Raw genomic sequence first — 12,467 nt, forward strand, 5'->3', positions numbered from 1 at the left:
AGTGTGCTTGCTCTGCTTCCTCAGCGGGCACAGCTAGGAAGCTCAAAACAGTACCTTATAGTTGAAGACTTCTTGTGAGTCATAAGTGCAGTGAGATTGCTTAGGAACTGTGCACATTTTGGAGAGGTGTGTGCCACTTGGGGACTCCAGTTAGCCCTCTCACTCAAACCTTTGTAAATGTTATGTTGCACCTACCCCACATTTTCCATGAATAGTCTTATCATGTTATCCAGAGTATTTTCAGATTTTGTTATCAACAAATGTTGCAAGAAGTACAAAATATAATCAAATCAACAGAGTAATGTTTTGATTCAAGTGAAATGTTGCGTGCTCACCTTTTGGTCTAATAATGTTCCCATTATCTCCAAATTGTTCCCTTTCAATTGCTACAATGGTTATGCATATGCTTTTCATATGCATATCGTTTCTTCTGTAAGAAATGTTTCAATTCCCACGAATGTAAAGGGTTTTAAGCTTTTTGACTCTTTAATACAACATTTCTTTCTCCACTGCTAGATTTAACCTAACTTTCTATTTCTGTCTACTATTTGTGTAGCCTGTCTAATAGGCTACTTTTGTATTGGAGTGTTTTAAGAAAGATAAAAAGTCAATCTTCCTTAACCAACGTAGTTCTTAAAGCTAGAATACTTAGTTAATACTTAGACTTATAAATGAATGTTATTGGGTGTATAGTTATATTCTCCAAGAATCAATGGGTATATATACACCCCTGCCCCAATATATACAGTGGGGCAAAAAAGTATTTAGTCAGCCACCAATTGTGCAAGTTCTCCCACTTAAAAAGATGAGAGGTCTGTAATTTTCATCATAGGTACACTTCAACTATGACAGACAAAATTAGAAAAATTGTAGAATTTTTTTAATGAATTTATTTGCAAAGTATGGTGGAAAATAAGTATTTGATCATCTACAAACAAGCAAGATTTCTGGCTCTCACATACCCGTAACTTCTTCTTTAAGAGGCTCCTCTGTGCTTCACTAGTTACCTGTATTAATGGCACCTGTTTGAACTTGTTATCAGTATAAAAGACACCTGTCCACAACCTCAAACAGTCACACTCCAAACTCCACTATGGCCAAGACCAAAGAGCTGTCAAAGGACACCAGAAACAAAATTGTAGACCAGCACCAGGCTGGGAAGACTGAATCTGCAATAGGTAAGCAGCTTGGTTTGAAGAAATCAAATATGGGAGCAATTATTAGGAAATGGAAGACATACAAGACGGTGAGCAAAAATCCCAGAACCACGCGGGGGGACCTAGTAAATGACCTGTAGAGAGCTGGGACCAAAGTAACAAAGCCTACAATCAGCAAGGGCATTGAAGATGAAACGTGGCTGGGTCTTTCAGCATGACAATGATCCCAAACACACCACCCGGGCAACGAAGGAGTGGCTTCGTAAGAAGCGTTTCAAGGTCCTGGAGTGGCCTTGCCAATCTCCAGATCTCAACCCCATAGAAAATCTTTGGAAGGAGTTGAAAGTCCGTGTTGCCCAGCAACATCCCCAAAACATCACTGTTCTAGAGGAGATCTACATGGAGGAATACCAGCAATACTGTGTGTGAAGCTTGTGAAGACTTACAGAAAACGTTAGACCTCTGTCATTGCCAACAAAGGGTATATAACAAAGTATTGAGAAACTTTTGTTATTGACCAAATACTTATTTTCCACCATAATTTGCAAATAAATTCATAAAAAATCCTACAATGTGATTTTCGGGATTTTTCTTCTCATTTAGTCTGTCATAGTTGATGTGTACCTATGATGAAAATTACAGGCCTCATATTTTTAAGTGGGAGAACTTGCACAATTGGTGCCTGACTAAATACTTTTTTGCCCCACTGTACACTACCGTTCAAAAGTTTGGGGTCACTTAGAAATGTCCTTGTTTTTGAAAGAAAAGCACATTTTCTTGTTCCATTTAAAATAGCATAAAATTGATCAGAAATACAGTGTAGACATTGTTAATGTTGTAAATGACTATTGTAGCTGGAAACAGCACATTTTTTATATTAAAAAACAAAAACAAATCGTGGAATATCTACGTAGGTGTACAGAGGCCCATTATCAGCAACCATCACTCACTTTAACTGATAAATTAATATAAATAATAGATCATACGATCTGAGAGGACTCAGCCCCAGGTACTCTGTGCATCGGAAGTTGTTTTTGGAATTCGTTTTTAGATAGCATTGCTACTTGGTAGATTACCAAAGGGATACCTGAATGGATGGATGTGGTATCTATCCATCTCTGTGTGGTGTGTGTCTGCTGTTTGGTTGTCTGCTCTCACACAGAGAAACAGTCCTGTCCTTTTGATAACATCCCAGAGTGGAATCAGTCCCCCTCCTCCTGTCACAAAAGCCAGAGTGCAACTCTAAACTCCCCAAATCTGTTTAGACGATCTTAATTCCATGAATCCTCTCGCTCCTTACTTATCTCTCACTGTCTTTCCTAATCCTGCTCTCTCTCTCTCTCGCTTCCTGTCTCCTATTTTTTTCTTTCTTCTCTCTCTCGCGTCACCTCTCTTCCTCTCGCTCTACCTCCCCTGTGTAGAATGCGTTGTCGTCATTCCTCCTAGTGGAGATACTTCCTCCTCCCGGGCCCACCGCTCACCTTACCCACTCCGGCTCCGCTCAGTCTCGCTTCCCACAATCAGCCCCAGAGGCAGACACCCCTTGCCCCCTCTTCCCCCCCCCCCTCTATCCCTCAGCAGGCACTGTGAATGCAAGGGCTTAACCCTTACCCCTGTCTTTCTCACTCCTCTCTTTCTCTGGGAGCGACACATACACACCTTGTCTGTTACACACCTGCTAGGCCTGTTGGAAATGTGTTCATGCACTAATGTCATACTCCCTCACTCACGAACTCGCCAAATATGTTTCCTAGCCTACTCATGTGACCAGTCACACACCAGGTATATCACACATCCACACGCCCTCACATACAGCTGCCACGTATGCACTCTTATCAAACATCGACAAAGGTGCACACGTTGACAGTGATTTAGATAGCGACTGTCATGGTGCAATTAGGGCTAGACTTTCTTTGAATGTTGATTTGTTTTAGGGGTTTCTTTAGTATTGTTCTTGCATTGGTAAGAATATTTCACTTATTTGTTTTATTGATTCATCTCATTTATTAAATACCATCAACACAGATTACCATGTTATAGACTGCCCCCAAATAAGGGATTCAAACATGCACATCAAACAGAATGCACAAGTTACCAAGTGTCGTCCCTCCCTTCCCTCCCTGATCCAACCCCAGGTGCACGCGCCCCGTCTCACTCACTTGGCCCTCTTCGTTGTGCACGCTCACACACAACCTCAGACCAATGGCCACCTCTCATTTAATTTAATCTGCCTTGGGTAGTGGTCACCAACCTTTTCTGTGTCAAGGTCACTTTCCCAGCAAGCTGAGATCTACCACTTGGATTATTTATTTGAACAATACATTAACCTAATATAACCAGTTCTGTATGAATAAGATTTGTGCAGCAGGCCTAATACATTATCACAGCATATTGGCTATATGCCTGGCCTGCCAATACTGTTATTCTCAGACCATATTATATATAAAAACTTGAGCTTTGACAACAAAATAGATCAGTTGGTGTAGCACTTGCGAGGCACTGTGGAGCATAAATGTAAATAATTAGTGTACTGATGGTACCTGCATCTGATGCCACACGGTGCTTTCAAGACAACTGGGAACATGGGGGGGGGGGGGGACTAGGTCAAATCATGACATCAGTGATCTTCAGGTCAACAAGTTGGAGCTCTATAAAGATGACCGAGTTTCCTACGTGGAATTCCAAGTTGGATGATTGTTCAAAACTATTTTTTTGCAGTCTGATCTTGTTTTCTTACGAGTTCCCAGTTGTCTTGAATGCAGCGTAGTCTGAAGTCGGAGATTTCAGAGTTTCCAGTTGTTTTGAACACTGCATGAGTCTCAATGCAGGGATCAACAGAGGTTCCGTCTGTCACGACGGGCCCTGCCCTCGACTTCCTTTCCTTCGGTGAGACTGACCAGAGAGAGGGGACACAGTCTTCCACCTGATGGCGAATCTCGAGTCGCACCGCATCTGCCTCATGCACAAATTCATGTTGTTCCTATGACCAGACAAAGTGAAATATTCCTTGATATTAAAATAGACACTTTGAGCTGCTAATAAAAATAACGCAGTGCTATCTACACTTGGCTACTCGTTTTATGTTTTGTAATAGTGTTAAATTAAAACTTAAAAGTCACTTGTAAAAACAGCAGCTCTTTTCTGTATTCTTTGTCAGTCTCTCTGTGATCATGGTTTTAAAATTAATTCAATCTTACATAGACTCGTATCAAACTTTGCTGTGGCCAGGTTGGGGAAGCTCTGTATGCATGGAGATTTGAGCTATCCAATTTGGCCAGTGAAAAGTCTGCCTTCTTGAAGGCCAACATAGTCACAGCTCCAAATACAAGCAGTAGTCTTCCCACGGTCTAGCCAGTCAGAGATACAGTTGCCCTTTTGTACAACAAGCCATTTGCCTCATGGGCCTGCCATCATTCACTTTGAACTGGACTGTGTGTTTACAGGCAGTTGCAACAGTGCGACTTTAGATCACTTGAAACCATTTGCCAAAAGCCACAAAATACTTCTGAATGGATTTCTGCAAATATGTAAACACCACCAGAGTCCTCTTACATTTGGGAACTTTACAGTCCTATTAATCAAGCAAGCATGAAAAGGTAGGCTCTCTCTCCTTCAGTTATGCAAATAAACAACAAGATCAACAACTAATGCTAGCCAGAGCAAGCTAAAATCTAACGAAGGAACATTATATTAAGCCCTCAAACTTTTAAAGCTAGTTGGCCGTCAACATTGCATTGATAAACGATAGGGAATTGTAGCCGCCTCATTCCTCTGCAGCTTGCCTGCCAATGCGTGCTTGTCCCAACCAAGCGAACTGGCTAAAGTTGGTTAGCTTGCTAGCTAGCTACTTCCAGACACAAATGACATCACTGACAATTTTACTCTATGTAACAGAGCTGGTTAGAATGTTTACATGTTATCTAGAGCGTTCTTGACTAACTATATACAGTGCCTTGCGAAAGTATTCGGCCCCCTTGAACTTTGCGACCTTTTGCCACATTTCAGGCTTCAAACATAAAGATATAAAACTGAAGAAAAGCAGGCCCAAACCATGATGCTGCCACCACCATGTTTGACAGTGGGGCTTGACTTTCTGAAAACTGCTGTTCACAAATGCTCTCCATCCAACCTCACTGAGCTCGAGCTGTTTTGCAAGGAGGAACGGGAAAAAAATTCAGTCTCTCGATGTGCAAAACTGATAGAGACATACCCCAAGCGAATTACAGCTGTAATCGCAGTAAACGTAGGCGCTACAAAGTATTAACTTAAGGGGGCTGAATCATTTTGCACGCCCAATTTTTCAGTTTTTGATTTGTTAAAAAAGTTTGAAATATCCAGTAAATGTCGTTCCACTTCATGATTGTGTCCCACTTGTTGTTGATTCTTCACAAAAAAATACAGTTTTATATCTTTATGTTTGAAGCCTGAAATGTGGCAAAAGGTCGCAAAGTTCAAGGGGGTCGAATACTTTCGCAAGGCACTGTAAATGTTTTTGTATAGTTGTATACCTCCACTACACTACTTTGATATGCATCAGTAGGAATTAAGAAGTGAAAATACACAATACCCACTGAAAGAAAGTGAGTGTAGGGCCTATACGTGTGTGTATATAGCCTCCACTACATCACTGGCCCTTTGTACAAAACGTGCATTCTACATGAGTGTGCTGGTATTAGGGTTGCTGTCCTTTCAGAATCACCAACCTGTCACACACCGAAGGTCATAGGTACGCCACTGTACTAACCTGTCACACACTGAAGGTCATAGGTACGCCACTGTACTAACCTGTCACACACTGAAGGTCATAGGTACGCCACTGTACTAACCTGTCACACACTGAAGGTCATAGGTACGCCACTGTACTAACCTGTCACACACTGAAGGTCATAGGTACGCCACTGTACTAACCTGTCACACACTGAAGGTCATAGGTACGCCACTGTACTAACCTGTCACACACTGAAGGTCATAGGTACGCCACTGTACTAACCTGTCACACACTGAAGGTCATAGGTACGCCACTGTACTAACCTGTCACACACTGAAGGTCATAGGTACGCCACTGTACTAACCTGTCACACACCGAAGGTCATAGGTTCACCACTGTGCAAACATGTTTACAATAGATATAAAGGCTGTTAAGAATACTTTATTAATGTTTAAAGAAAGGAGTGTATATATTTGGCCTCGCAAAGTGATTTTATGTGCTTTCTGAATGGAAGCTGACCATTTGTTTTTTACTCCTCTAGTCTCTGGAAGAAATTACGAGTCCTCACTGTCCTACACAGAGACCAGACCGAGACATGTCTCAAGTATTACAACACTGGTTATTGTCCTGCTGGGAAGGTGAATTTTTCTCCCAGTGTCTGTTGGAAATCAGACTGAACCAGGTCTTCCAGGATTTTGCCTTTGCTTAGCTCTATTCTGAATTTTAAAAAATAAAAACAACTAAAAAAGTAACTCCCTAGACTTCCGGATGACGAAGTATACGCATACCATGCTGCAGCCACCACAATGCTGCAGCCATCACCATGCTTGAAAATATGAGGAGTGGTACTCAGTGATGTGTTGGATTTGCCCCCCCAAAAAAAACATTTTATATTCAAGACATAAAGTACATTTCTTTGACACATTTTTGTACTTTAGTGACTTATTGTAAACAGGATGTATGTTTTATACTGTACAGGCTTCTTTTCACTCTGTCATTTATTGTTGAGTGCCTACAATGTTGTTGATCCATACTCAGTTGTCTCCTATCACAGCCATTCAACTTTTAACTGTTTTAAAATCACCATTTGCCTCATGGTAAAATCCCTGAGCGGTTTCCTTCCTCTCTGGCAACTGAGTTAGGAAGGATGCCTACATCTTTGTAGTGACTGGGTGTATTGATACACCATCCGAAGTGTAATTAGTAACTTCACCATGCTCAAAGGGATATTCAATGTCTGCTTTTTATTTTTTTTACCCATCTACCAATAGGCACCGCCCTTTGAGGCATTGGAAAACCTCCCTGATCTTTGTGGTTGGATCTATGTTTGAAATTCAATGCTCGACTGAGGGACCTTACAATTATCTGTATTGTGTGGGATACAGAGATGAGGTAGTCATTAAAAAAAATGTTAAACAAATATATCAAGATTTGTGAATACTTTCTGAAGGCTCTGTAGTTTCTGTGGATGCCTGCAAAACGTACCCGCCTCTACTGCTTTATCATAATTTGTCATTAAACCCCATTTATGTTATGTGTTTTACACATTTATGAGGAGTTGGGGTGGATGTCTAAAATATTTGTGTTGGACTTGTTTATATTTTTATAAGTTTCATAACCAGTGTCGGGGCAGGACTGGGGCTTTTCTTTCTCCACTTGTTTCGTTTTTCGGTGTTGTATTTGAACAAGACAATTATACGTCTTCGGGTGAGGAGTAAGATGAAGGTTTAATGTCTGTTCCTCAAAGGCTCCCTCGGACAGGGATAAATAACAAAGTTTCCACGTAGTGATTTTACACTCTTCTCAAGATGGATTTCTACCTAAAGAGAGAGACTGCAAGATTCTGGCAGTTCAGACATTTTTCTACTAACCTCGAGTCAGGTGAACTTGTGGATACTGTTTTCTTTGCCCATGTGTGTAGTGTGATGGTAGAGCTTGTTTTGCAAGCCAATGCTAATTAGCGTTAGCGCAATGACGAAGTCCACAGGTACCCGTGCAGTAGCATAAAACCTTAGAATCTCGCAGTATCCCTTTAACCATGAATGGCTTTGCTTATTGGGTATATACATTATTTTGGGGTTTTCTTCTGCTTCTGGAGAGAGCTAGACTAGATTGTGATCTGTGTGCTTCTGTATCATAATTTTTGCATTAAAGTTGTGGGACCAACGTTTTACTATCTGGGAACTTCAAGTCACTAACAGAGATTTTTGTCTCTGTGTGGTCAGGTTGTTCTGGAGTGTATTCTAAAGAAGGACCTGGTCTACAACAAGGTCAACCCCATATTCCACCATTGGAGGATCAATGACAAGAAGTTTGGCCTGACCTTCCAGAGTCCTGCAGATGCCAGGGCCTTTGATAGAGGGATCCGCAGGGCCATCGAGGACATCAACCAAGGTGGGTTAGGAAGAATCCCCGAGCTTTTGTTCACCTCAGTTCAGTACAGTCTCACCTCACGGAACTCAACCTCCTTTCCTCTGACATTATGCATGTGTCTGTTTGTATGAATTAGTGTGTGTGTGTGTGTGTGAAAGTGTACATTTCTGCATGTGATTCTATATTGGTTTATATCTGGCGTGTAATGGTTGACCTGTTCTCCAGGTGGTTGATGCATAGCATTGATTAGCTGTGACAACTTCCCCTGCTCCCTGCTCATTCACCCATGATTGGCCCTCCTTATCTTTGCCAGTTGTGGAGGAGATAAGGGCACCACTTCCTGTACAGACGGGTAGCCTAGACAGTTGAGTTAGAGGATAGGGGCAGTCTCAAAATTGCAGCAGTCTGTCTGGTAACATTTGGAGTTTTAAGCTTTAAGATAGGTGGAGTTTGGGCTTTAAGATAGGTGGATTTTGGAATAGCGGAGTCCCTACTTCCAGAAGTTAGATTGAAAATATCCCTAAAAAACGGTAACCACTTTCTACCGACTCCGCTGAGAGTGAGGCTTGCATTGTTAGAGATGGGCTGAGGATAGGTTAGGTTACCATGGTTGTTGATGTGCTGAACCTGGGATAGGCTAGGTTAACATGGTTGTTAATGGGCAGAAGTTGGGCTAGGCTAACCTGGTTGTTGCTAGGCCAACCTGGTTACAGATGGGCTGAGGCTAGTGGAGGCCGGGCTAAGTGTTTGGAGATGGGCTGAGGTTAATACAGCAGCTCGGGGCTCTGATAAGAGTTTCCAGTAGAGGTAGTGCCAGAGGTAGCAACGGCATCCAATTAGCAGGAGAGGCGCCAGCTCGGCAATCTGCCATCCAGCCTCCTGGCCTGTGTTACTCAAGACTCAATCCTGGTTTGGGCGCTATGGATACCTCCTCCACCTCTTGGCCCTGTAGACTTGGGGGGGGGGGGGGGTGATGGGGTCTAACAACATGAAAAAGGGTCGCTAGCCTATACCAAAATGTGTATGGAACTCGAGCTCAAAATGTCTTAGGTACTGATAAACCAGTAGAAGTAACAGTCAATACTAGTGTATTAGCAGAAATATCATTGCTGTAAATTAGCACACATGCCTATGCCTTTGGTCTTGTCAGGAATGTCTGTATAATAAGAGTGTTGCCTGGCTCCCAGTGCCTGTTCTACTCTGCTCCTCTCCTCCCTGTATCCTCTGTTGTGTTCTGTCTTCCTCTGTATTCCTCCAGTGTTTTGTAATGCCTCTCCTCCACACAGGCAGGTTCCTCTGTATTCCTCCAGTGTTGTGTAATGCCTCTCCTCCACACAGGCAGGTTCCTCTGTATTCCCGTTGCATCGCTCTGTTGCCGGACTGCAGTGTGTGTGTGTGTTTGAGTCTGTGTGTGTGTGTGTGTCTCAACCTTGCAGTCCTCTGTTGCCATGGCAACGGTGGGTACATGGTTCAGGCAGCTCCATGGCCCAGCACTGGCAGAGTCGTGCTGCAGAAAGTCTCTGTCTCAATGTGCTACAGACAGACGTTTGGCCAAGCCATCAATGTAAATAAGAATTTGTTCTTAATAGACGTGCCTGGAAAAATAAAGGTTAGGGAAAAAAATAACATTAACAATGGACAGAGACTGACACAAAGATACACGCACACTGTTAAATGCTTCCGCAGTTTGATTCTGCTACGTTTCCACCCGACAGTCTTCTTCTCTAAACTAGAGACGGAGAGACAGACAGATGCCTGGTTTCTCCTGCTGCTTGCCTGGCTTCTCCTGCTGCTTGCCTGGTTTGTTTTAAATGAGATCTTGGTGATCCTAATTAAGTGAACTGGGAGTCTTAAAAGAGCCTCATGATGCCGTAGGTACAAACCGTTTCCTCTTCGTCCGTCCCAGTGGAAAGGAGCTAATCTCGGTTTTCTACACTACTGCCAACATTTAACTTTGGAAAATTTTCTTTCCCCCAACGTTTCAATCAAAGCTTGTTTTTAGACATGTTTTTGTCAAGAGTTGGGTACAAGTTCAACAGTACTACTACTTACACTGAATAAATATATAAACGTATAACATGTAAAGTGTTTCATGAGCTAAAATAAAAGATCCCAGAAATGTTCCATTAATACCCACAAAAAGCTTATTTCCCTCAAATGTTGTGCACATATTTGTTTACATCCCTGTTATTGACCATTTATCTTTTGCCAAGATAATTCATCCACCTGAAAGGTGTGGCATATCAAGAAGCTGATTAAACAGCATGATCATTACACAGTTGCACCTTTTGCTGGGGACAAAAAAGGCCACTCTAAAATGTGCAGTTTTTCACAACACAATGCCACAAATGTCTCAAGTTTCGAGTGACCGTCCAATTGACATGCTGACTGCAGGTATGTCCACCAGAGCTGTTGCCTGAGAATTTCATGTTAATTTCTCTACCATAAGCCGCCTCCAACATCACTTCAGAGAATTTGACAGTACGTCCAACTGGCCTCACAACTGCAGACCACGTATAACCACGCCAGCCCAGGACCTCCACATTCTGCTTCTTCACCTGCGGGATCTTGTGAGACCAGCCAACTTGACAGCTGATGGGGCTTGACAACTGTGGTGCTGGCACAAGCAAGTCATTTCTGTACAAACTGTGAAATTGTCGCAGGGAATCTCATCTGCATGCTCAGTGTCCTCACCAAGGTTTTGACCTGACTGCAGTTAGGTGTCGTAACTGACTTCAGTGGACAAATTCTCACCTTCGATGGCCACTGGCACGCTGTAGAAGTGTGCTCTTTACGGATGAATCCCGGTATCATCTGTACCGGGCAGATGGCAGACCACGTTTATGGCGTTGTGTGGGCGAGCGGTTTTCTGATCAACGTTGTGAAACAAGTGCCCATGGTGGCGGTGGGGTTATGGTATGGGCAGGCATAAAACAATTGCATCTTCTCGATGGCAATTTGAATGCACATAGCAACTGTGACAAGATCCTGAGGCCCATTGTTGTGCCATTCATCTGCTGCCATCATGTCATGTTTAAGCATGTCTCAAGAATCTGTATACAATTCCTGGAAGCTGAAAATGGACATTCCGATTAATCGGTCGACCTCTAATCTGTATTCCCAGTCGTAAAATCCATAGATTATGAATGAATTTATTTCAATTGAAATTGTTGCATGTTGCGATTTTATATTTTTGTTTAATGTAGTATTCTTAAGTCTACTTTCTTCAAAATCGTCAAGGCTTTTTATCCCTTGCCCGAGTTGTACTTATACAAGAAGAGAGCAGATTTCATTAGGCCATGTGCCTTACTAACACAGAGTAGCTTTCATTTCCCCATTTAGCTGTGATGGTCAATGTAAGTCTGGGCCTACCATACTTCCCTCAATGGCTTCCCTCTTCCCATCTATCACCAGTGGCAGGCTTGTGGGGATGTGTGACGTCTGGGGACTTGTAACATTTTAGGGACTTTTGATATAAAGGGACGTGGTGACGTGGCGATGTACAGTATGTTATGTGAACTGTCTGTTGTGTCTGTGTAGCTACATGCTGGAATTCTTATTGAATTTCTGACTTTAATCAATCTTCTCTTTTCAGGCTGTCCTGCGTTTGGTGACTCGGACTCCCTGGATGGATTACAGGTGAGTCCAGGGACAAGGGTCCCCGTATATTCTCCATGGCTTTATTTGGTAGCACTACGGATTTCTGTCGGACTGACCTGGCTTCCCACCAGTCTAGTGTAATTCAGTTCTGTTGCCTGGGCTTGATTCAAGGATGCAGGGCCGAGGTAAATCTGAGCAGTGGCTCAACACGACACTCTATCCCAGTACTGCTTCAGGCCCTTAGTCTTCTCCTCTGACAGTTGTCTTTAGGATATGGGTCTGTTGTAACAGCCAGGGTCTTGCCTTACCTTTCATTGCTGGGGAGTTGTCGAGTGTGCCCACGGCTTAGGTGTGCATATCTGTCACCCGGGTCAAAACTGATACCTGGGAACCAAGTTTCGGAGAAAAAAAAGAAAAAAAAGTCAACATGGTACATTTCTCCAGTTTGTCTTTGTGGGTTATCTGAAACCACTCGTATTTCCTCATCTCTTGATAGATTGAGCTGTGCTCAGGTGTAGTGTGTTGGTAAGTTGATAAAGGAGTTGGCTCTCTTTGTCCTCCTTAGTATGACCTTTTACAAGCTACTGGTACTGTTCGGCAGTGTAGATAGCAAAGTTTTCTCAATCTCA

General features: G+C 42.7%; 1 protein-coding gene across 1 annotated transcript in view; it reads left to right on the forward strand.

The window, feature by feature from the left end:
- LOC124001475 (sprouty-related, EVH1 domain-containing protein 1-like) overlaps positions 1–12,467 on the forward strand; it is a 76,811-nt gene that overhangs the window by 52,955 nt on the left and 11,389 nt on the right. Inside the window, exons 3-4 of the mRNA XM_046308268.1 lie at positions 8,091–8,259; positions 11,834–11,877. Of these exons, the coding sequence (XP_046164224.1) occupies positions 8,091–8,259; positions 11,834–11,877 (213 nt within the window). The remainder of the gene's footprint in view (positions 1–8,090; positions 8,260–11,833; positions 11,878–12,467) is intronic.

Source organism: Oncorhynchus gorbuscha, linkage group LG17 (assembly GCF_021184085.1).
Source record: "Oncorhynchus gorbuscha isolate QuinsamMale2020 ecotype Even-year linkage group LG17, OgorEven_v1.0, whole genome shotgun sequence".
NCBI classification, from domain to species: domain Eukaryota; kingdom Metazoa; phylum Chordata; class Actinopteri; order Salmoniformes; family Salmonidae; genus Oncorhynchus; species Oncorhynchus gorbuscha.